Source organism: Hyaloscypha bicolor (assembly GCF_002865645.1).
Source record: "Hyaloscypha bicolor E unplaced genomic scaffold K444scaffold_129, whole genome shotgun sequence".
Taxonomy (NCBI): Eukaryota; Fungi; Ascomycota; class Leotiomycetes; order Helotiales; family Hyaloscyphaceae; genus Hyaloscypha; species Hyaloscypha bicolor.
This window is the reverse complement of record NW_020194631.1, coordinates 15,490-39,641: the sequence shown is the minus strand read 5'-3', so window position 1 is coordinate 39,641 and position 24,152 is coordinate 15,490. Positions and strand designations below refer to the sequence as shown.

At 44.6% G+C, this 24,152-nt stretch overlaps 11 protein-coding genes across 11 annotated transcripts; 8 read left to right on the top strand and 3 right to left on the bottom strand.

The window, feature by feature from the left end:
* Window positions 1-27: 27 nt before the first annotated feature.
* Window positions 28-422, bottom strand: K444DRAFT_634219 (uncharacterized protein; the record flags this gene model as incomplete). The annotated part of the gene is made up of 2 exons (XM_024883719.1): window positions 28-255; window positions 321-422. The coding sequence occupies 2 exons, from the start codon at window positions 420-422 to the stop codon at window positions 28-30; spliced, it is 330 nt and encodes a 109-aa protein (XP_024731390.1).
* A 7,776-nt stretch (window positions 423-8,198) lies between these two features.
* Window positions 8,199-9,641, top strand: K444DRAFT_104835 (uncharacterized protein). Its single transcript, XM_024870279.1, has 3 exons — window positions 8,199-8,205; window positions 8,257-8,500; window positions 8,549-9,641. The coding sequence occupies exons 2-3, from the start codon at window positions 8,386-8,388 to the stop codon at window positions 9,292-9,294; spliced, it is 861 nt and encodes a 286-aa protein (XP_024731389.1). The 5' UTR covers window positions 8,199-8,205; window positions 8,257-8,385; the 3' UTR covers window positions 9,295-9,641.
* Window positions 9,642-10,226: 585 nt separating this feature from the next.
* On the top strand, window positions 10,227-11,036 carry K444DRAFT_634217 (uncharacterized protein; the record flags this gene model as incomplete). The annotated part of the gene is made up of 1 exon (XM_024883718.1): window positions 10,227-11,036. The coding sequence occupies one exon, from the start codon at window positions 10,227-10,229 to the stop codon at window positions 11,034-11,036; it is 810 nt and encodes a 269-aa protein (XP_024731388.1).
* Window positions 11,037-11,680: 644 nt separating this feature from the next.
* K444DRAFT_617831 (2-methylcitrate dehydratase) lies at window positions 11,681-13,993 on the top strand. Its single transcript, XM_024881206.1, has 3 exons — window positions 11,681-12,026; window positions 12,077-12,854; window positions 12,901-13,993. Exons 1-3 carry the CDS (start codon window positions 11,760-11,762, stop codon window positions 13,512-13,514), a joined length of 1,659 nt encoding a protein of 552 aa, XP_024731387.1. The 5' UTR covers window positions 11,681-11,759; the 3' UTR covers window positions 13,515-13,993.
* A 45-nt stretch (window positions 13,994-14,038) lies between these two features.
* K444DRAFT_104765 (uncharacterized protein) lies at window positions 14,039-15,416 on the top strand. Its single transcript, XM_024870278.1, has 3 exons — window positions 14,039-14,956; window positions 15,105-15,258; window positions 15,353-15,416. Exons 1-2 carry the CDS (start codon window positions 14,428-14,430, stop codon window positions 15,245-15,247), a joined length of 672 nt encoding a protein of 223 aa, XP_024731386.1. The 5' UTR covers window positions 14,039-14,427; the 3' UTR covers window positions 15,248-15,258; window positions 15,353-15,416.
* A 1,198-nt stretch (window positions 15,417-16,614) lies between these two features.
* Window positions 16,615-17,625, top strand: K444DRAFT_697438 (uncharacterized protein; the record flags this gene model as incomplete). Its single annotated transcript, XM_024887929.1, has 4 exons — window positions 16,615-16,618; window positions 16,658-16,860; window positions 16,913-17,118; window positions 17,232-17,625. The coding sequence occupies 4 exons, from the start codon at window positions 16,615-16,617 to the stop codon at window positions 17,623-17,625; spliced, it is 807 nt and encodes a 268-aa protein (XP_024731385.1).
* Window positions 17,618-18,676, bottom strand: K444DRAFT_667186 (uncharacterized protein; the record flags this gene model as incomplete). Its single annotated transcript, XM_024887268.1, has 4 exons — window positions 17,618-17,858; window positions 17,914-18,156; window positions 18,214-18,398; window positions 18,454-18,676. The coding sequence occupies 4 exons, from the start codon at window positions 18,674-18,676 to the stop codon at window positions 17,799-17,801; spliced, it is 711 nt and encodes a 236-aa protein (XP_024731384.1). The 3' UTR covers window positions 17,618-17,798.
* Window positions 18,677-19,193: 517 nt separating this feature from the next.
* K444DRAFT_539316 (glutathione S-transferas-like protein) lies at window positions 19,194-20,276 on the top strand (the record flags this gene model as incomplete). The annotated part of the gene is made up of 3 exons (XM_024875619.1): window positions 19,194-19,293; window positions 19,346-20,097; window positions 20,148-20,276. 3 exons carry the CDS (start codon window positions 19,194-19,196, stop codon window positions 20,274-20,276), a joined length of 981 nt encoding a protein of 326 aa, XP_024731383.1.
* An 836-nt stretch (window positions 20,277-21,112) lies between these two features.
* On the top strand, window positions 21,113-22,249 carry K444DRAFT_104622 (uncharacterized protein). Its single transcript, XM_024870277.1, has one exon. The coding sequence runs from the start codon at window positions 21,466-21,468 to the stop codon at window positions 21,907-21,909; it is 444 nt and encodes a 147-aa protein (XP_024731381.1). The 5' UTR covers window positions 21,113-21,465; the 3' UTR covers window positions 21,910-22,249.
* On the top strand, window positions 21,931-22,242 carry K444DRAFT_539193 (uncharacterized protein; the record flags this gene model as incomplete). The annotated part of the gene is made up of 1 exon (XM_024875602.1): window positions 21,931-22,242. A coding segment is annotated over one exon (312 nt), but the record flags the coding sequence as incomplete, so codon positions are not given.
* A 513-nt stretch (window positions 22,250-22,762) lies between the features above and the next one.
* K444DRAFT_539077 (putative nicotinate-nucleotide pyrophosphorylase) lies at window positions 22,763-23,699 on the bottom strand (the record flags this gene model as incomplete). Its single annotated transcript, XM_024875592.1, has 2 exons — window positions 22,763-22,839; window positions 22,889-23,699. The coding sequence occupies 2 exons, from the start codon at window positions 23,697-23,699 to the stop codon at window positions 22,763-22,765; spliced, it is 888 nt and encodes a 295-aa protein (XP_024731380.1).
* Between the last annotated feature and the right edge of the window lie 453 nt (window positions 23,700-24,152).

Sequence of the window (24,152 nt, the reverse complement as noted above, 5' to 3'; positions counted from 1 at the left end):
TGCCAACTCTTCCAAGACGTAGCCATCCTACAGAACACTCACAACAGCAGGCGGGAAATAAACCGTCATCACCCCCTCAACGCCTAAGCTCTTCAACCCCGCCTTCAGCGTCTGGTGCGCCTCACACGCATCATCATAATACTTCATATCTTCCAGAGTGCTGAACTCCGACTTCGCGGCGACCGTGTAACCTTGGCTGCGTTGATCTTCATATGCTTGTCCAGCGTTGAGGGACAGTATGTAGGGTTTGCCGTCCTAGAGACCTCAATCAACTGTTGCTCCAAAAAATTGATAAAGAAGAATTGGAGGGGAAGGGATACCTTTTTGGCAGAAGCAGCCATCGTCCGGTATAAATCCAACAGCTTCGCCTGGTTCTCCTTGACCGGGATCTTGAACAGCGTGATTCGGATTATTCCTGCCATCTTTCCTTCTTGTCTTTCTTTCCGTCAAATTCTCTTCTAAATTTGCCTTCAAACGTTCGATAGAAAACAGTCTGCACGTATATATAGAGAATCTCTGACAGTGGCTTGCGAGGCAAGTTCGGCCGCTCCGGCTCTCGGATGCTTGGAAATCAAGGTGAGATAAGATAATTTTTCTGTTGTAAGGTTTGGAAAGGGGGGGGGGGAAAGAAGAAGGGAGGAAGGAGAAAGGTGAGTGATGTAGGTAAGATTTTTGGTTAGTTCATTTGTAACTCCGAGCATGCCTGCTCAGCTGAGTCCCGTTGCATGTGTAATCCGTCGAGATCCTGAAGTTACCCCTCCAATCGATGGTGGGGTCGTCCGCGGAAGGCGGGTACGGGCTCCTTTAAGGACGATGCTGCAACTATAATTTTTTTTCGCAAAATCAAAATTACGATATTTTAAAAATGTGCTATTATTAATAGTCTAGCTAATTTCTATAGTAGAATACAATTAAAACAGTCGATCTATATGGTGTTTTATCGCATTCCATGGTAGGAATGCAATAGGGTAGGAAAAATCAATAAAATACACGTGATATGCCCCCTGGCCTACTAGCCATCTGGTACACTTCGTTTATACTTTTGTTCCTACGTTATTATTTCTAATACTATTGATCTATTATTATTAAACTCTTTATAATGGGTCGTTTCAAGATTAATATTATGTGCTATCAAGCCCATATTCTTTGTTTAATTGAGCAGCAGCTATTACATGAGACTATTGTGGAGAGGTTAAAGCATGACTTTGACGTTGATATTTCCCTGAGAATGCTACGCAGTAGGCTTTCCGAATGGAAAACGCCCTCTAAACGTTCGATATTTGATCCTTCGCCGCAGGTGAAGGGTCTTATCGCCTGGTTCTTTTGTGATATCCATATGACTAATGCCAATATACTTACCAACCTCCGGAGCTTAGGATATGATATTCCTAATCTATGACTATTATAACAAGCTCGCCGGGCTATGGGCCTTCGACGTCGAATACTTAATTCGCAAGTTGAGCTAGAAAAGGAGCAACTTTGCCATATCCTCAAGTAATATATAGTGGATAAAGGCCCACAAGGCAATACTAGAAGTTATGGCTGCCGGCTTCTATATACTTATCTCAACTTCCTAGGGGATAGCCAGAAGTTTTCTAGGAATAGAATAGCTTCTGTAATACAGGAAATTGATCCAGAAAGTATATAACGTCGCTCGGAAGAGATAAAGGCAGCTAGGGGGGAATATAATATTCATGGGCCGAACTTTGTTTGGTCTATTAATGGCTATTGCAAGGTAAGTGTAGCATATACTTAACTTCAAAAATTATTATCTCAATAACTACTAATCCGTTTACTTAGCTATGATTTTGTGGGATTGAGATATATGCTGGTATTAATGCCTACTCACGGTTCGTACCTTGGATTTATATTAGAATCTCAAATAGTTGTGCTATAAGTAGTAGTATTTCCTAATTCGGTATGAATACATCCCCTTGAAAATGCCAAAATTCACTTAGTCGTGATTCCGGCTATATAATTCTGTAGTATTATAGAGAACTAGTTGTTTGAAAAACCCTTAATTTAGGTAATAAACCCCCTGAATCTCCATACTATATTCTTCTTTAGGCTAATTAATATTATACTAATATATACTTACTTATACCACTTTCCAGGTTACTATTCTAGTGCAATACCTTAACTTGGTAGACGAAATGGAGGTTATTCCGCTCTATATTCGATCGGATAGAGGATGCGAAACACCCATGGTTACTAATACCTATTATATCCTCTATAAAGCAACGTACCAAACAAGGGATATTAATCCATATCAGTTCTCAGATCTCTATTAGTTCGGGACTAGTATAGCTAATTAACGAATTGAGGCATAGTAGGGGCAAGTTACAAAGGTAATTTATCTATACTAATCCCATATAGACTTATTTAATTAGCTAATATTATATAGGATATGCTAAATAAATGGAAGATATTTTTCAAATAACTACGCTCTCAAAGGCTTTACTCCCGCAAACTTCTCCCTGACTATATCGCTATACTTTTCGTCTATTTACCTATTATACGGGAGTAAACTAAGGAGTTCGTCCGGGTTTGGAATATCTATTTAATTAGGAAATAGCCTAATCGTCCACATATTATCCCTGGTTAACTATTCCAGAACTATATGTTTTCAGAGCAGATAGGGGTCAGGGACTACGGGATTTCTATTAATATTAATAAACTAAACGAGCTACGTAAAGGATATGCTAGCTATAATAAAGACGTATATTTACCGGAGGTTATACTTGAGTGGTGTGAGCAAGAGCTTAAGAATGCCGGCTTTATACTCCTAATTACGGAGTCTATACGTGACTCGAATGGGGATCTGAACTACCTGAGTACGTATATATATCTAAGGGAGTCGATTAGCGACCACCTAATTAATACGAAGAATACTCGTCCAAAGCTAGGGCTTTTATTAATACCTAAGGGTATATATGATTGGAATCCATTACCAGAGGTAGCTATGGGACTAGAAGAGGCAAGGCTAAAGGATTATAATAATCAAGATGGTATTTAGTTTATTAATAAAGGGAGAGACGCTAGCTATAGAGATGAAGATCTCACCTATATTGGCTCTAATGACGAAGCGGAAGTTGAAGATAATGCGGAGGATACTAGATTTACTATAGATGGTATTACTTTTAATAGGGCAAATGGTAATTAGGTTATAAATGGTCAAGAGTATAGATAGTTTATGGATAATGGATACGCATCTGAGCCTAAAGCGGAGAAGGAGGATAATCTAGAAATTCCTCCTGTAAATATTAGTCGGTTTACCCGGCCTCAGAGAGGCTGAACAGGGATATATTAATATATATCCTAAAGAAAGAACTAGCTAAAAATATTAATTTTTGGTAAAGTAATTAATTACAGAAGCTAATAGTAGTCTGCTTAATTAGTTAAATTCATATAGTTACAGGTGGTTTAATGTCAAAAGGTCACATGATTCACCTCGTCAGAAAATCGACCCTTGCCCCTTTATTTTCTATACCCCCTATAATTATTTTATTAACTTATTATTTTAGTAGTAAGGAGTTTATAGTATAGATCAAATTCTCCGTTAATACTAGCTCTATTAAATTAATAGTTCTTGAGAACTTTTGAAGTGATTATAAGACATATTTAGTGAAAATGTTTCTTTTTATATGGAATTTAGTTTCCCCCCCTTAATTTCTATAGCCCCTTACTTAATATTCTATAGCCCCTAGTATAGGAAACCATAGTTTATATAGGAATAATGCTAGGGATAAATAAAATATGTCCGAATTTAACTTGTGCTAAGGGGCATCTCTTGTAGTCCTTCTATTTACTCCTTTTTATATATTAGTAATATGCTATTATTAATAACTTCTAAAATAAGTCTCTAATATATAAATTCCCTAGGGAAAAAGTTATAGGGGCATGGGCTAAAGGGTTAAAATAATATTAATATATTATAGTTCTATCCTGTTATTTGACTTTATACTACTATTTACTGAACTATAGATTTATTAGCTATACCTTCCTTCTGATATTTAATTATAAATCAGATCCTTATTATATTATCCCTAAACGTTTTTAATGGATAATCTCAATCTATGGAACTCTTGTTTTGTACGGGAGGCACTATATCCCCCCTCTATAGTAAAGTGTCTATTATGTGGTGCGATTAACCCAGCTGCTCCTCCTCCTGCTCCTATTACTCCTACTTTAGCTATACTGACTATTGTATTAGATAGTACACTATTTTCTAGTCAAACTCAACTTTAGAATACTGCCGCCTAGCTATTAAGAGACCAAGGGGTTAATATCTCAGCTAATTCCTATCCTTTTTACTACCCCCCGGGCATGGATCTCTCAGAGGAGGTCCTTGAATCAGAAGTACGTGAGAGGAGATAGCAGGCTAAGCTCGAGCGTTTAGAGCGATTATGTAGTAATTTCTATTAGGAAGCTCAGGGCAAAAGTGCGTATCTATCTGTTTAACTCCTATATTAATACTAATTTTATTAGGTTCAGCCCTTAAAAGGGGTAAAGCCCTTGGTTCCCTTACTCTCGGCCAGGGGGCACGTGTAAGGGCTTTTAGTAAGGGTAAATCGCCGATCCCTCCTGCTTCTATTATCGAAAAATAATATAAGGTCCTTATTTCTATTATACTACGTATATATGAAATAGAAGAACTAGAGAGTAGCTTTACTGGGAGAAGTATACCTGTTTTAACTACAAAGAAGTTCCTTAGCTTAGAAGAGTATCGGGAGGCTCAAAATATTTAAATTGAGCTATAGATAGTAGAATAGTTTAATACGTACGTAAAGCTTATTTATAGAAATACATACCTCTTTGCTAATATGGTACTTTATTATAGTCAAGAACTATTATATAAGGAGTTCGCTATGTATTTAGCCAAGGCTTTTTTATTATCAATTCCGTTACTTGAAGACTGGGAGCTTAATTAATGGATTATGATCTTGGAACGCGCAAATGGGGTGTCTTTTGCTACTAAAGTAAGCTATTATTTATTAGTATCCTAATATAATTAGTACTAATATAATTAGGTATGGCCAAAGGACAAAAACAAGAGGATTGACTATGTGACTAATCTGATATATGGAGCTGAAAATACTATTGACGGCTTATTATCCTACTTCAGCTAATCAAATAAGAGAACGCCAAAGCATATTTATCTTATATTTGATCAAGATATTAATAAAATTCAGGCAAGAGACAACGAGATTCAGGATAAGCGTGAAAGAAGGGATAGAGAGATGCCTTATCTCCTAGATTTTAGCCCCCTATTAGGAGACTCTCCCGATACCACCCCTAATATAGTATCTATATCTATAGTTACATCTACGGCATCTTCTTTACCTGCTTTGACTCCTAATTAACAGATCGAAGCTATATGGGAGAAGATTGCTCCTTCAAAGAATTGGTCAGGTGACGACCTGAATTCTGACGATTTTAATTCAGACGACGATATGCCTACGCTAGAAGCTAGAATTACGGTTTCTCCTGCTCCTGCTCCTACTCCTGATCCTACTCCTGCTCCTGCTCCTGCTCCTGCTTCTATACCTAGTAAGTTAATAGATTTAAATATACTAGTAGATCTGACGTTTTTACTAGCGTTCGCTCCCGCTCCCGCTCCACCCACTCAACGTCCTCTGAAGTCTATATTAAAGAGGAAGCGGGAGGTGATTATATCAAGCGATGACGACGATAATTCAGATCTTGACGATGGAGAGAAGGAATTACCAGGGGATGGTGATTATAGGCCGGGGAATAGGCGTAGGGATAATCGGGGGCAGTTCAAAAAAGCGAGAATAGAGTAATACTACTGGATACATTTGACTATGATGCATGGGAGTTGCGTCTTTGGCCATAATTAGGTGTGTTTTCCATATAAAATGTGGCCATTAAATAAATCGCGATTCATCGTAATTTTGATTTTGCGAAAAAAATTATAGTTGCAGCATCGTCGCTAAATCAGCCCGTAGCGGGCCGATTCCGTTTTGGAGCGGAAAAATTATTCCGTGGGTGACTGGATGTTCCATCTCTGTCCTGGGAGTTTAGAAGGGATTAATCTCTTGAATCATTTCCATCCATGGCCTCATCGGCTTGCAAGGACGGAATGGAGATGAAAATGGGCTTCTAGGGATGAGGTCTGTTTGGTCGAGGCGCAAAGTACGGCGGCAGGGGTTTGTTGAGAGATGCAGGTTTCTAGCTTCAAGGTTCAAGGGGTCATCATAGCGGTGGTTCAGCTTCACAAAAGATCAAATGAGTATTTGTCATATTTGACGTCGTTGCCCGGTTCGCGATCTATTGGAAAGAGCTCAAGTGTTCCCTGTAGGTTGATCTCTAAACTGCTTTTTGTGGACACTTACACATCAGATTTTCAGCGCAGAGAGCAAGTGCTGGACGTATGAGATTTTCCACTAGCCAGTCATTTTTGAAAATGGATACAGACAAGGAAGTGCAGCTGAGGTCACGGTCCTTCATTTCCTGAAGGGTGTGTCTTGCTTTTCTATTCTGCACATCATGCCGTACATTTTCTCGGCTTCTGAATCTCCACTCGCAGGCCATTCCATCAACACATGTTGTTGGACTTTGGGAGGGAAAAGAGCGTGAGTTCCCTACCGAATGTGTTAAGACATCGATGTAATAAAGTGCGAGAAAGTTTATCCTTGAAAAGAGGAGGCGGTGTGCGGAGGAATTGCCTCTTACCTTCCTTCTTTGGCCTGCTTGGGCTAAAAAGCTGGCAGTAAGAAATAGGCATTGAAGTTTCCTTTGGTTAGAAAAGATACACTATTGACAACTATGGAAGCTGATAATCTGGCAGACCAGCGGTTGAGAATCGATTTTTCCAAATAATGCTTTTTGGCCCAATATGCGTAACCAGAAAGGTTCGCAAGCTCCAAGCCCTGCTCTCATCTACCACCTTCACGTTATATACAATCCTTCCCCTTTCATCTTTCCCATACCTCCGTATTCTGCCCCATATACTTCAACAGGTCTGTTACAGCACTCTCACACACCGAATTCGCGCCTCCTGCAAACTCACCAAGAATACCGAGCTTCTTGCTATCCTTCAGTCACTGCGTTGCGGCTTCGACGCGTTCTGAGCCGATGGTGGAAGAGACACAGGTTGCTGAAGTGCTGAAGCCGCCAGAGTCGAAGTATTAGTGCATTTCGTAAACGATCTTGTTTTGCAAGTCAGTAAGTGAAGCCAAGTTGGTGTTTCCAAATGTCGTAGTCCAAGTCCATGCTCCTGTGTAAGACTAAGAAAAAGCTGTTAGTGAAATAAAGGTGGAATAAAAGATGAAGAGAACGGACTGTTCCTTCAACAAAGATATATTAGCTTATTGCACTAGCAGCTCAGACGCCGTCAATGCATACTTGTATTAGCTTTAAGGCGCTAGCAGAGCCCATGTTTTAAAGTTCGTTGTTGCAGTCGAAGATTACTTTGCTGTTTAATGCGTAGAAGCTAGCGAAGGTTTTCCACTTTGAAGAGTTAGCTTCTTTTCTTATATCCTTGTGGCTTGAAGGGAAACCGGAGGACATACGAAAGCTTGGAATCCAGAATAATCATCGATTACTTTGCCGTAATAACCACTAGCTTGCCCATTTGAAGGACCCGAGAAATGAGGGCTTATTTGGGATATCTCTGGAGCCATTGTGAAAGAGCATGTGATTGAAAGTATTATTTCTGTATGGAAAGAAAGAACAGAAAGGTTCTGAAAAGATTGGAAGGAAATCTCGATGTCCGACTTAAAATAATCTGCATGACCTCACGACCAAAGGAGGGCTAACTATTCTTCACGTCAATCTCTGAGGAGTACTATCAGACCAGGGCAGGTATGGCAGCTCGGCGCGATGATGAAGAGGCTGAGGCTCATAACACTCCGAGCGCACACTAATAGATCTGCATTGCTCGTGAATAGTCAATGGTTCTCGCTCCTCAGCATTCAGTCTAGCTAGTCGAGCCGCTAACACAAATCCCGTTGCGTCAAGGAACTCTATTACAGAAGTACATGCACTTCGGACCTTGCTGAACTGGGAATGTTCGATCTGGGCATCCGGAAGAGTCATAGGCTCGCGTAAGGGCCGGCTCCATCATGCAGCACCTTACAAACTTGTTGACTTGTATGTTTCGACGCACATTCGTAGCATGAATAGGCGGATCAACAGATGACTCTGAATCATGCAGGTTGGACAGTAATTTTATGGTATTTGGTGAGAAATAGGTGCCCGGTTTCAGTGATGACAGGGTCTAATTTTGGCAAGCGAAATGCGGGGCTTAGCTTGGTCCTTTGTTCGACGACAGGCCATGAATGCCTGAGCTGACCTTCCTAATCAGCCTTACCAAGAACACATCACCGTTCTCAGTCTTCTCCTAAACGATATTCAGGAAGCATGGCAACTATGGCCTCTGCGTCGATTGACGTCGACAAGCCTGGCAAATACCGCATCGTCTTGAGTGATGCATTACTAGGGAAAACTCCGAAAGAGGTCTACACCGGCATCAGATGTACCTTTCTCTGCATTTGGGCTCTCAAATGAAGCTGACATTATCAAGACAATCACAAGCCAGATCTTTCCTCTGACGCATCCTCCACATCGACCCATCTCCAGCCTTCCGACTCCGATTCTACAAGCTACGACCTCTCCTTCACAGATAATTCTGACAAGTATACATACAACGGCGTGCGGACAACAGGCGACGGACAATTTGTTCTTATCTTTGATCCTGTCAAGGAACACTTTGTGCTGCATCGAGTTGATTCCACATTCGATATGAACCTGGTCAGCGCGCCCTGGGAGCAGAAGGCCTCCGCGTTACGATCACAGTATACACAATTAGAGCCCGAATCCAAGCCAGCAACCTCAGCCCCACAACGGAGGCCATCGAAATCCGTGAAGAATGCGGCAGCTGCTAAGGCCACCACCAAACGCCAAAAACAAGAGAAGCCTAAGAAACCGAAGCCTCCGGTCAAAGAACCAACACCCGAGGAAGAGGACTCAGATGATGGCTTCACGGTCGAATACCCGGATGGACCTCCTTCTCAGCAGTACCAATATCAACCGGCACCGGTCTTTCGAAGAAATGTCAGCGAGGACGAGAGTGATGAGGATGCAGAGCATGAATCATTTGAAGAAGAGCGGAATCAGGATGTGGACCATCTTCAACTGCCCAGCCCGGCAAACAACGTGGGTGGTATGAGCGATGAGGAGATAGAATTAGATCTGGAGGAAGAGCTGGAGAAGGCTTTGAACCAGACCGAGAATGGGGCCGATGAGAGTAGTGAGAGTGAGGAGGAATAAGACAGATTCTTGGGTATTGGCGTTTTGAATGAATTCCCGGAGTTGATTTATGAAGGGTTAATATGGCGCACAAATATGGAAGACGAATTAAACTATTGTTGAATATGATTTCAATGAAATTGTATTTCCCAAGCTGGTAGCTCAGCCAATTGCTCGATGGCCGTCATCCAACCATCTTGCCTGATCTGGAAATATCTAAGGCATATGCAACCTAGTACAGAGGTCACCGCAAAAGTTTCATGATTTCCAAATTGCTTATACCCGTTAAGTACATCCTGCCATGTTATTTAGCACACGGAGATGCTCTGAATTAGCTCTCGATGGCGCAGATTCACGACTCACAAAAATGAGCAAAAATGATTCGATTCATGTTTTTTTACGCCAATTTGGCTATTATTCATGGTTGGTGCGGACGAGGTGAACCAAGTAGGGTGTTGTTGTTTTGTGGATTGTCTTGAAAAAATCTCGCGAAGAATGAGTTGGCATTCCCTTCATTTGGTCTGCCCACCCAGAGGCAATGTAAACTTCAAACTACACAGATTTTGCTAGAAAACTGTATACCTCACTCACCAATCACCCTCTAAATTCGGCAAGGCGCTACAATTGCAAACAATCTTAGTTTATCAAAGGTTCAGCAGTAACATGAAATCGTGCTCTAAGGTGATGTCGATTCAGAGGATCAGTTGGCGCTGGATCATCTCTCTCGAAGCGGCAGAAATAGGAAGACAATGACCTCCAGGACTCTGGGTGGCAATTTCAAATCAGATGCTGACTCAGTCGCTTCTTCAGATGCTGTAGGAAGAGAAACCCGCGGGCGGGAGAGCAGGCGGGAGGTGTCATACGAATCGGACATTGAAACTCTGAAGAAGTTGTGAATTCCTCCGTCGAATCCCAGGTCAGCTGAAGGGGTAGCTGATCAAGCATTGCGGGATATGCGTCGAGACATTGATACTATCTTTCTTACAGTCGGATATCAGTGGATGACATGGAACTACCTGAATCCGTTTATTGAATACCCCAACTGGCCGGGACATACCCAAACGAGATACAAGCATGCGGAGAGGATTTTGGGGAGGGAAAATCTCGCGGCTGCTATGCACTCGAAGACCTTCCAGACAGCATTACAGATTTTCCCCGACGAACACTGGCTCCTGCCTTTCGATCGCATCGATGCCAATCGAGATGGTCTCGGAATTTTTACACTTATTCAAAGGATTCCCTACCTGCGACACTATGACAGCAGCAGATTACCCGAATTTTTTAGGGGCGGAGACATTAGCCAGCGAAATAGAACTATCCACACAATCCAACTTACGCACCACTTTCAGTCTATCCACCCCCACCTGAATTCCGGGCAAAATGCTTCTCTTGCGCATTCCAGGTCACGAGCGAAGACTGCCAGGGTTATGCTGGCCGGTGAAAGGTGTACCTGCAGATTAAATTTAGCCGCGGGCATGGTGAACAACCCTAGGCCATTGGTTGAAATCTGTGAATTTGATCAAATACCTGGAGATTCAGCATCCATCAACAGCGGAGTACGCTCGCTCTCAAACATCAAGAAAGGGGCTACTATCGGAAAATACACTGGCGAGTTTATTCACCTCGATGTCGTGGAAGACAGCGATGACTATGCTTTTGACTTCTGGCCATCTACATTTATCGGGAAAAGTGGGCCGGATGCTGGAACAGAACAAGACTGCTGGGGATCAACTCACATGCCATTATGGAATGAATTACTTTAAGGAAAACCCGGACAAGAAGAGGAAAACAAACAAAGGGACGAAGAAGAGAAAGATGGTAATTAAGTGGGAGAGTGATGGCCGCCACTTGTTGTAACGTATCAAAATTACGTGGAAGTTTGAGGATTGAATTTGTATTTTAAGTGATGTGCAGTCTGAAGAGAGCTCTTAGCTTTCTTATACTGGTAATTATTTCAAGTGTAAGTGCTTGGATGAGACCCTCTCGTAAGTAAAGACACAAAGAACTACAGAAGAAATGCACGGCGTCTGGTTTGGATATATCGTAGCTATCAGCTAAGCTTCTTCAATTGAGGAAAATCGGTACTTCATTCTGGAAACATGCACATGCTCTCCTCTCTCAGCATCGTTGACGATTTGACCGCCAACAATGTAGCTCCACTTCCGTACAATCGCTTAATTTAAAGGACGACGAGTGCGCCTCCGAGAAGACTCCCAGAGTATTTCGACTTCGAAATCGCATTGAGCTTTTCCAAGCATTTGTCTAAGGCAACTTTTGCTGGCGAAGGGCAAGGAATATCTCGTCCATCTCCCTAAAGCCGAGTTCGGGATCCTGACACGTGATGCAATCCCGAATCTAACCGAGGCTCTCCAAGAATTTAGTCCAGCCATAAAATCCTGACAGGACTGCAAGCCTCGCACCTTCCTGGAGAAGCTTGCAAATCCTTCTCCAGCTCGAAATCTCCTCTCTAAATCCAATTGACGACCATGTCGGCGATCAATCGCAGTGTTCGCACAGCTACGAGAAACCTTCGATTGCCTGCCCGCCAATCACGAGCTCTTCGTGCCCCTCTTTCCCTCACACAGCGAGCACCCATTCAAGCTTCACCACGCACACCTACCTCCAGACAATTCTCAGCTATGTCTCCTTTGCAATCTGGTGCCCCGCCACCACCTCAAGCTCGAGAATACGACCCTGAGATTAAGGATATTGCAAGCTATGTTCACAACACTCCAATAAACTCCGACCTCGCTGTAAGCTCCGCACACTTCACCCCAAGACCACCCCGCTGATGATGGCAAAGTTCGATACAGCTCGATTTGTCTTCCTCGATACACTCGGATGCGGTCTCGAAGGTCTGCGGTTCAAAGAATGCACGAAGCTGCTCGGGCCAATTGTTGAGGGAACCGTTGTTCCAAACGGAACCAAGGTCCCAGGCACCCCCTTCCAGCTAGACCCTGTCAATGGCGCTTTCAATATTGGTGCTATGATCAGATGGCTCGATTACAATGACTGTTGGCTTGCTGCTGAATGGGGCCACCCTTCGGACAATTTGGGCGCGATTTTGGCTGTTGCAGACTGGATTTCGCGAACAAACCGAGCTGGTGGGAAATTGGGCAATGATAAGGTTATAACTGTCAAGGAAGTTTTGGAGGCTATGATTAAGGCACACGAAATCCAAGGCTGCTTGGCCCTTTTGAACTCGTTCAACAAGGTCGGTCTGGACCACGTTGTGCTTGTCAAGGTTGCCTCTGCGGCTGTTGTTTCGAAGATGCTGGGTCTCTCAGAAAAGCAGACCGCAGATGCGGTCTCCCAAGCCTGGGTTGACGGACAAAGTTTGAGGACATACAGACACTCTCCCAACACCATGTCGAGGAAGTCATGGGCTGCCGGTGACGCATGCCAACGTGCCGTTAACCTCGTTTTGAAGGTTATGAAGGGCGAGCCTGGTGTTCCTACAGTCCTGTCTGCTCCAGTCTGGGGCTTCTATGATGTCTTGTTCAAGGGCAATAAGTTTGAATTTCAGCGACCATACGGAAGCTACGTAATGGAGAACGTTCTGTTCAAGGTCTCATACCCAGGTAAATCATTTCGTCCGAAAATTGCTTTCTCATCTGATTATTTTAGCCGAATTCCACTCTCAAACGGCTATCGAGGCCTCAAAGCGAATCCACAAGCAATTGGCAGACAAAGGAAAGTCAGCTGCCGATATCAAGGATATCACCTGCCGCACACACGAAGCTTGTATCCGAATCATTGACAAGCAGTTCAAGCCCATGGACAACTTCGCTGACCGTGACCATTGCATCCAATACATGTGCTCCGTCATGCTCGTTTATGGCCGTCTCGAAGCCACCGACTACACTGATGGAGGAGAAGCCGCTACATCTCCTCTTGTCGAATCCCTTCGCCAAAAGATCAAGTGCGTTGAGGACCCACAATTCACAAAGGATTACCATGACGAAAATATGCGCACCATCCCCAATGCCTTGACGGTCACTTTGAATGACGGAACTGTTCTCGAGGAGATTGTTGTTGAGGCACCACTGGGACATAAATTGAGGAGAGAGGAAGCCAAGCCAGAAATCCTGGCTAAGTACAAGCGACACCTTGGACCACATTACAGCGAGCAGCAGATCAAGGAGTTGGTCGATCTCGGAAATGATGCGAAAAGGTTGGAGGCTATGGCAGTTGATGAGTATGTTGACTTGTATGTCAGCAAGGACAGCAAGTTTGTGTAAACAAGGACACATTTTTATAGATGAGAATGCATTGCTTTACTGAACAGGTCTGCAGTGGGTCGTATCAAGTCCTCTCTAAATGGATGGAATGTCGTGTTCTGTTACATCGCAAAGACGTCATGAAACCCTTTCCGTCTCCGTATACCACGTGCAAGTCACAGATCTTGAAGTCTTTGTTGCATCTCGCATTCAATGACGGTAGTCCGTTGGGAACCTCCGTGGGGGATATCCTCTGGGAATATCCGCTGGAAATCTCCTTGGCGAAAATTCTCAGGAAGTAGTATCCTTAGCGAACATCGAGGAAAGGGGTTTCAGGAAATATTTTTGGGAACTGTACTCGAAAAAATGTGTAGAGCTATATATTGTAATACTAATGCTTGTTTTCTGGACGAAGTTTCATCTGATAATTACTTAAGAGTAAAAAGTCTGGATTGACCAGACTCTCCCAACGTCTCAGGGAGCTAGAACTTGAGGCCGACACTTGTCATAAGGAAATCTTCTTCTAATTCTCGGACATTAGATTTTATAATGCTCTTTAGAAGAAGAAAATTAGAGTCTACCCCACAGGCATAGTTCTAGTAGCTGTGGCTACTTTCGTCCGAGATTGCCTCTTTCGTCTCAGCTTCAGATGAAAGCGGAAATTGGCGTTGCAAATCTTTGTTGCAAATCGAACTGAACTCTGCGGAATTCCGGATGGAATTCCGTAAGAGGGGGCCGATGGGGAATTTGGCAAGGAGTTTGTGAAGAACTTGGTGGGGAATTCGGTGGGGAATTCAGTGCCTAATGGATAATGGTTGTGAAAAATCTTGAAGGGCCATCCACGCGTTCTTGGGGTTTCCTAGTTTCGCATCAGAAATGCTAGCAATTATGTATCTATTTCCTACTATATGTTGTCAAAATTTGCATAAAATCTATGGCACCCAAATCTTTAATCAGCTCTGCATTGCCAAATCACACTGTTTCTTTGAATGTGTTGCTATTCAATCCGTCTTGCTCTCTGGTACAAAAGACTGCAAACCCACTACGTTCCTCCTTGTTCTTAACAAGAATACCAACATTTGCAGCCCCCAACTTTTTGATAGTCTGCACATGCTCAAGGTTAGAAGGCGCATCCTTACCCATCGCCAACAGTAATGTAGTATTCAAGATATCCTTGATCTGCCTCCCATTTGAGTTTCTCCTTCGTAAGCTCATCGATCTACTTCTCCGTGAAATTCATGTTCTTCTGGCTACTGAGAAATGTGGTCCACAGACTTCGCCGCGACTCGAAACTCAAACCGAAGCGAGAGATGGATCCGAGACTCGAAAGCTGGATCGATATTGTCGACTTCATTGCTGGTCAGGAAGAGGAAGTCTTCGTAGCATTCCAAGATCTGAAGGAAGCCGGAGACGAGCTTATTTCGCGCGATGTGAGATGAAGAGCGGGACATCTGCTGCATCGAGTAAGAGAACTGCTTCCCATTTGGTCATCATCTTGGTGATCTTCAAGAGACATTTTGAACTAGCCGACTGAGCCCACCTTGTAGGCCGTGCAGCTGCTACAGTAAATTTAAATTTTCATGTGCCCAGTGCTAAATTTACCCTTGACAGATTCAGAAGTTCTCCCCAATCCAAACTGCGACCGCAAGTTAAATATTTCTGTTGCTGGTCGGCTTTCGACTTTCGACTCGGAACAAACAACAACCTTTTCCAACCCAAATCAAACCTCCACCAAACAATTCTCAGAACAGTAACGTCAACATGTGTAAGCATCCTTCATGTCCTTGTGTTGGGAATCCATGTTTACTGGTGCGACTGTGTCAATAGCTTCCAACAAAGGACAGACTAACCAGAAGGAGAACGAAGACCCAGCCGTTCAAGGCCAATCGCAGGGTCTCAACAACTTCCTTGCACAGCTTGCAGGTGCATATGACACTGAAAACAAGGGAAGTGGATTGAATAAATACTCTGCCTATCTCAGTCGCTAACAAAGGAGTTTAGGATGTTATCGGCAGCGCACAGAAGGCACTTGTTGGCGCTCTTTTGACGAAGAAGAAGATCGACAAGAAGCGAGTCGAAGACAGGAAGGATGCTAAGTTTGTAGAGGAGCTGGAGTGTTTGGGAATATCTGGAGACGAGAACAAGGGCGACAACTAAGCAATACTCGATAGCTGCTTTTAGGGAGATCTTCGCACGTTTCGAGAACTCGAGCACCTTTTTCCATACGTGGTTGGATGTAGGGTCGACGATTCGGCTTCGGTTTCTGAGATTCTTTCTGGCTTTGGGATAGGTATACAGACCACTTCTTCAAGGCGAGGGGTGTCATATCCAGAATGCAAGGACAATGCACAACTGAAATCCTCATAAAGTGAACGTCATCGTATCTGTCAGCAATCCCGTGCTCCAAGTGTCTAAGCTGCTTTATGCAAACACCAGTGATAGTATGTGAAAACACTGACAACGCTAAGTCCCATTTGCTCCGAGTTGATCCAATCCTGGTCACCACTTGATATAAGAGTGTTGGTTGAAGAGAAATCCGAGGAAGTAGAAGTGCCCTGGGAGCTGCTTGTGAATCTCTTTAGTGGAGATATCGGAAATCTCAAATCGGTGGAGCGGTTGTTGTCACCGTTGTGGCGGCCGGCGAAGGCGCTGCATTTTACTCAATAATCCCCTTTCCCCGTGAAGTCAATGTGGTCCCACTCTAGCTGAAATAAATATCTCCTTTCGCCCAATATTCTGGTTGTTCGACGTTACAGGTGCTGAGGAAAAGGAGATTCGCTTAAAAGGGGGTTGACAGGGGTCTCTAAGTAACTTTACTTCAACCGATTGGACTTTCCATAGAAGCTATAGCATATAAATTATGTGACCGTAAAGGTGAATTGAATGACTCGTCACCTTCAGAGCCTCAAATTGACTTGTAATAAAACTGTCCTAGATTGAGCTCTTATCTTTATCATTTGATTGCATACGAACGCTCCCTATCAATTCCCAGCCTTTTTTACCCCTCAATCGGACCATTGAACCGAACAGCTATCGTAGACTGATTTCGACCATCACTTATCAAGTCAGTTCCTTCTCACGTCCACAATCAAGAGCTGGGCTTCGCGCTTCAGAAGTCAGGATGCGTAAGTACCTTGATTCATTCCAATAACTCAATCTTATAGAGACCGTAGCTACAGAACGAATAGCAGCTCTCCAGAAGCAGCTGGAGATTGCTAGATTGGTTCTTCAGGACACCCTGGCTCGTGGTGAAAGCGAGAAAGCAAGAATCCTAGAAGAAACACAAGAAAGCCAACAATTCTTCGAAGGATTGTGCGCCAAGACAGAGAAGGAGATCGAGGAAACTGAGAAGGAGTTGAGTGCTGAGGTAAGGCTTCGGGGGTTTCACTTATATATTTGTCCTGACTGACGCACATAAGGTCGAGAAAGATCGAGATAACTGGAAGCGTTGGGCCCCAGCAGAGCTCATCCGAAGATGGGAGACCGGCGACTTCGACTACAAGCATTTCAAGGATACCGAAAACGCGAAACTTCTCCGACAAGCTTATAAGACATGCTCTCCCGAGGCTGAGCCCCGGTCCGTCTCCAGGATTATGCGTGTTTCGGCTCAAGTTGGCGCTGGATGGTACGTTGTGGTGAACTCCTTTCCTAGCCTGGGCAGTCTCATGAAATAGTGTCACGGCAATGTCCCAGTTTTCTTGGCAAAATCTAAACCGAGGACTTGCTAACTCCCCCAAGGTACAAGACCCCATTGGAAGCGCCTCATTGCGATCCACCCCGAGAGAAATCTGACGCAGCATCTGCGGCGGCGACTCCAGTAAAGGCGACCCTGGTGAATGCGACTCCAGCGAAGGCGACTCCAGCGAAGGCGACTACACCGAAGAAGGTGACTCCTGCAAAGACAGTTCCGGCAAAGTCCACACCAGTCGAGACAACTCCAGTACAGAAGACCCTCGCAAAGGCGACTCCAGCAAAGAAGACTACTGGAAAGAAGGCTCCAGCAGAGAAGATCCCAATTCATGCACGTGGTGTTAAGAGAGCCCGTGAATCGATGACAGGAGCAGAGGAGAAAGTTGTTCAGGAAAAGGCTCAGCAACTGCCAGCAGATAAGAAGATCAAGATATCCATGTAGTGATAGTTCCAGGCTCTAGCAGAATACTGAAGTCACTATTCAAAGATCTAAATCTTTCCATGCTGCACACCATGCAATATCTAGTGCTGACAAATCGTGATCCCCAACCGTCAAACTTCCATGACTTCCCGTAATTTTCCTTGAAATCTAGACATCACAATATGGTCTATCGGCTATTCATTTGCCAAGCCGAGCAGCCTCATGCCCTCACTTGGATCGAGTTCCATCTTAAACTAAATGTAGTACTCAGCAAAGACCGAAGACTCTGTTTGTTTTCGCAGGTCCTACCTTCTGTAATTTTGACCAGGTTTTTTGCATTAGGACATACTTTCGAAGCGTAAAGTCATAGTCGCTCATCGAGGGGGCTCGAGACGATGAGCCACACGGTAGCAAAAGGCGATTTTGCCATTCCCTGAATAGCTTGACCCTTTCAACCCTAAATTCATACAAAGTCGTGGTCATCCCTTCGAAAACCCTAGTGCAGGTTTGGAAAACCTTCATCGCATTGACCATGTAGAGGAGTAAATCAGTCTGGAGGCATGGCGTTAATGGAATTCCTGAGGGAATGTTCAATGAGTAGATTCTTACCATAGGATCAGGCACAAGTTCCATATTATCGATCTTCTTCCTGGTGTCCTCGAAGCGTTGTCGAAAGTCTTTGTCCATTGCCTTGAGGAAGCTGACCTGCTTCTGAAGATCCAGCTCCCCAAATGAAGCTGCCAGCCTTCCGAAACCTTGGAGGAGGTCTGCGGCTCCCGCTTTCTCAAGAAAATCTGCGAAATGTGTCAGGTAGGGGACCAGAAACCCGTACTTGAGTGGGAAACTGACCCAAGGCGAGCAAAGATGCGTCATGTTTCAATTTCAACTTAGTAGCTGACAATGCGGCTTTCTCTTCCTCAGACAGGGAATCACCTGGGTCAGATGTGGCCTTTATGGCATCGGAAAAGAATCGAAACCTCGGGTCTGAGAGTTCCAATTCAGAGAAGTCGGCGGTTACAACGTCAATCGCTCTTGGAGAGATTGTGTCTTGTGCTGGAATTGCTCGGGACATTTTGGATCCTGAATTTGATTAAGGCTGAATATTTATGCAATAGTTACAATATAATTTAATGCAGAATTCGGTCATATGTTGGAGGAGGAATATTTCGAGCGGTCGATTTTGGAGTCAAAATTCCAACATAACCAACATGTCTATAAATACATCGAAGCGCTTCGACCCTGGTCTTTTCGCACTCGACATGCCCGATCTCATAGTCAAAGGCCAACGGACAATCATTAGAAGCGATCAAGCAGCGCTTGGCTGCTCAAAGTTTGATTTCCTAAAGTTTCGATTGGAACGCTATTTTTGCGCAACTTCTTCTAACATGGAGGGGGTAGCCTGGGGCAGCAGCCTTGCCTCCGAGGCTGTGACCCCGCAATGCGGGGCCGCATTGACGCCATTTGGGCCTGTGTCTCAGAGAAGCCGACAACACAACGAAGATGATAAAACGTCCATGACAACCCTAGCAGATCCGAAAAGCACTCAATCTTTGCTCAATAGAAGCTTGCAGATCCGGAAACATCTCAGCATGGCCTCTGTACTGAAGGCCGAAGATGGTGCTTGGCATGGCTTGATAGAATCAAACGGGGAGTTTCCACCAGAAAAAGGACGATACCATCTCTACATTGGTCGGCGAACGCTTGTTCAGTTTGAAGAATGAAAGCTGACAATCTGCTGCAGGCCTCTTTTGCCCCTTCGCACATCGCGCAAACCTTATCCGACACTTGAAGGGACTGACTGACATCATTGACATCTCCATCGTCAAGCCATACCCGAAGGGTGATGACAAGGGATGGCCAGGATGGAAATTCCCTACAGGTGAAGATCCCTACGAGGGTTCCACCGAAGACCATCTATTTGGAAGCAAATACCTGCACGAAGTGTATTTCAGAGACAACAAGGATTACAAGGGACGATACAGCGTTCCAGTGTTATGGGACAAGAAGACCAATCGATTAGTCAACAATGAGAGCCTGGAGATACTTCGAAATTTCAACACTGGGTGGAATTCTATTCTGCCCGAGGAGTACAAGAAAGTAGACTTATATCCCGAGATACTGCGGAAGGAGATTGATGAGGTGGGGCAGTGGATGCAGGCAAACTTGAATACCGGTGTCTATAAAGCTGGGTTTGCTCCAAATCAGGCAACATACGATGAAAATGTAGTACCGGTATTCCGAGCACTGAATCGGTTGGAGGAAATGCTGTCAAAGAATGGAGGTCCATATGTCCTAGGACTACAGCTGACTGAACTGGATTTGCGGCTCTACCCAACACTGATCAGGTTCGACACGGTTTATGTCCAACATTTCAAGTGTAATTTGGGAACTATAAGACACGACTACCCATTTTTAAATGAGTGGATGAAGAATTTATACTGGAACGTACCTGGATTCAAAGAGACGACGGACTTCCGGCACATCAAAGAGAATGTGAGTTCTCAACTGAGCCTCTTTTGAACAGTACTGACATCGACCGCAAGTATACCAAAAGTCACACTCATATCAATCCGAAGGCGATTACTCCTATGGGTCCGATACCGAATATTGAAAGTGGGGTTGAAAAGGATTGGAGCAAGATAAAAGCAGGAGGAGTTAAACTGCCTGCTTAGGAATTACTAGTTCTAAAATTCTGAGCCTTAAGCTATCATATTCAAGATATTTGAAGCAATAACTACGCCTTCACATTCACCTCAAAATAGACATGACGGGAGGGTGTTTTGGAATTCAAACCAGTGGCTGGTCATGCTTTTGTTAAAAAATTACAGGAAAACGCCCATGTAATGAAGGCCGAAAATTAAACGTTCCAGGGAGCAGATCTCCGGGTCAGGCTCTTTTCTCACTACAACAACATCTCTCAGTCTGGTTTTTCAATCCAATGACCTTTCCAGGGTCAATTGGTAAAGATGCAACGACGATGATCATCAGGCCTTCACTTTATTTCTTATCCGTTAATCCCCAAGACATAAGGGCCTGTCCTACCTCTACCATATGACCTCCATATACCATACACCATTTAAGATTTACGACAGTATTCCCACGACAGTGGCACCTTCCGTAAATGAGCCCTCTATCTGAAATAAATACCGCTACCATATAGATCGTTCTTTTTGTATGATTTTGAAAGCTAGTCGTGATCAACTTCCAACCAGGGCCCCCAAAGCGAATACTCCTAGTACCATATAAATCTAAGGTAAAAAGTCTAGAAAGGACGAGAACCTCGATTTATTTCTTAATATTTGATTGCTCCGTAATATACTCTAAACTAACTCTCAGAAAAAACCTTAGAATTAAGCAAAGGCGCAATACTTTCAAGCCTGGAGGCCCTGAAGGAAAGGAAAGAAGCGTAGACGACGGGAAGACTGTGTGAAGTGAAGTTTAGCTACACGGACCTCTAAAGCCTCTGATAAAAACAACTGAATGGTGGTGGTGGCAGCACACGCTCTTAGGCACCAGTCTTCACCCCGGACGATTCGATGTCCTTTCTTACCCGACCGAATTATTCTCGCTTCCAGGCCGTGATATCTTTCGACCTCATTTCTTCTTGCTCAGCTCTTGCTCATGTTACCACTCACCAACAAACCTCCAAATGAACTTCAACATCTACTCAGGGATGGAGCAATTCATGGCAAAGCTCCCTCCGTTGATACCAGTCGGCGAAGATGCCCCCGAGCAGCCAGACGAAGAATCGGGGCAACAAAATCCGGCGGACTCTAGTTGGACCGTCTACAGCCCGAACGTATTAAGAGGTAATCTGGACAACGATAAGGACTACAACAACGACGTGAGGATGAATGTTGGATGGAATTCCGAGGTGACGGCGAAGCAGAGAGGGGAGAAAGACGCAGACATGCCGTGGATGTCAAAGTTCTATCAACAGCCGTACATGTTCCCGAGCGGGTGGGACGCAGAAGCGTAAGTGGGGGCCATTCTTTTATAAATCCACTTGATTTCTTCAGAGAATACGTTTTATCCTTCAACTTCAGTTCAACTTCAATTGCTAAAATGGTCGAAAGTACTCCTAAAGCCTCGGATCACAACTCCAATTATCCGCATCCCAGCCTCTCACTACCTCATCCCACCCTGAGCCTTGACTTCCGCATGTCTGTTACACTCAACCCCCGCATTTCCGTTGGGCCGACGCCTCTTGGACACCGGAATTGGATATCCTTTACAGGCGGCAGGTGGTCGGGGTCTTGGGGATCTGGAATCGTCTTGGTACATCCCACTCATCGATCATACTGACACTCTGCTCACGCGAAGTAGCCTGGCGGCCAAGATAGCCAACTCATCATAGCTGATGGTTCAGCCAAACTTGAAACCAATTACATTCTTGAAACTAATGATAATCCTCCAGCACATATTGTCATCAAGACGCATGGCTGGAGGACAGGACCGCCAGAAGTTTTGGCCCAACTTGCAGATCCAGAGTTGGCAGACAAAGTTGATCCAAATAGCTATAAATTCAGACTCTTTATAGATATGGAGACGGGGGATGAGAGGTATCGAGATCGAGTCAACTGTGGGATGTGGGTTGGTAGTGGGATGAGGAGAGGAGCAGAAGTCATTTATGAGTGAGTTGAGGTTCTCTTCCCACTTATGAGTCTTGCTAATTGCAACAGTGCGTATCGGCTTTCATAATGCGTATGGTCACCTTTTATTCCAGATGTTGTACAAATATACCCATCTCAATACCGAGACCGAGTCCTAGTCGTTGAAGTCATTGCTGTCTACCTTTCTATGTGACAAACTTTTGTGGCTTAGTCGGCGCAACGGGCCTGTTCAGAATGCGACCGAATCGAACCTTATGCTCATGGACTTATCTATTGAACAAGCAATCAGAGCAATGCAAGTCTGCCTTATGCAAGTGCAACCCAAGACAAAATTTCTTCCAACTTCGCGCCCGACCCAAGGATCGGTGCCCTTTCCTGGATGAAATATCGGAATGGAAAATATCTCCAAGTTACAGGGGATTGGATGATTCTGCGCCCTTTCAAAACAGGGGCTTACAACATCACCAATGATCTTTTTCAGCCACTGCGAGTGGAAAAATGGAAGAGGAGGGACTTTTGTTCTTCTCGCATATTCTTGACACATATCAATGATCGATCTTCAACGAGAAATCCACGTGTGGCACTCCTTGGTGGATCGAACTCGTGGAGATGATATCAATATCTAGGTTTCCCATCAGCCAAGAACCCAGAAGTAATCACGATGAACTCACCATTGTTGATGTACGTGCCAACATTGTCTGCCGTCAATCCTCCACTGCACTCGAGCAGGAACTCCCTCTTCCCCACCCATCTCTGCTTTAAGCTACTCGCCGCAACCTTCAATCCATCACCATCAAAGTTGTCCAACATAATTATATCCGCCCCAGCAGCAATAGCCTCATCCGCATCTTTCTCACTATCCACCTCAACCTCAACCTTCAATGCAAAACCACCAACAGCCTTCGCCGCCTTGACCGCGTCCGTAATGCTCCCTCTAGCCCAGATATGATTATCCTTCAACATTATCATACTCGACAAATCATGCCGATGTCCATCCACACCCCCAATCAGCATTCCATACTTCTCCACCAATCTAAATCCAGGTGTAGTCTTCCTCGTGCCTGCAAGTACGCCAGTATACCCCGCCTTCCTGACCAGCTCCTCCATCGCTCTCGATTTCGTTGCCACGCCAGAGCATCGGCTCAACGTATTCAACGCCACTCTTTCCCCTAGTAGCAATTTCCTGACAGGGCCCATGACTGTCGCTACTACAAGCTTCCCAGATGATCCAGGATCGACAATCGATCCTTCTTTCAGATGCCACCGGACCGAACATCCAGCTTGAGCGAAGATCTCGTCGAAGAATGGCACACCTGCCAATATGCCTTTCGATTTGCCATACAGGGTTGCAGTCCGCTCGCTGTCGCCAACTACGAACCCGCCGTAGTCGAAGGAAGGGGTATCTTCTGCGAACCAGGCTGTAATTTGGGATTTCCAGTGGACAGGGAGGAGGTCGGCTGGGTTTCCGTGCTGGAGTGCCATTTCGAATACGAGATGGTCAATCTGGAGCTTCGAAAAGGCGAAGGTGCGTTCGTTGTTGCCTCGTGAGAGCAAGGGGACACTGAAGATTCAATGCAAGAGTCAATGTTCCTGGATAGCCTCGTTTGGCGGGGTCTGAGCGGATCACCTCGGCCCTGAAATCAGAATGGTGGGCCCGTTCCGAGACTTTCCTGATTGGCTTGCGGTCATTCGTGCCCCTAGTTACGGAAAGCCGTAAGGATCAAGTGATCAAGCTACGGAAAGCCATAAGGATCAGAAGACCAAGCGATTTTCGAATCTGGTTTTCGACCTTCGATGTCTGATTTGTGGCACGTGCGCACCCCACCAAAAATCGCCCGCAACCAAAATACCGCATTCTGCAGGCACAACCATACCTAACTTAAGTCCCTTTGTTACTGTCCATTGTAAGACTCGTATATGTAATTAAATCATGTT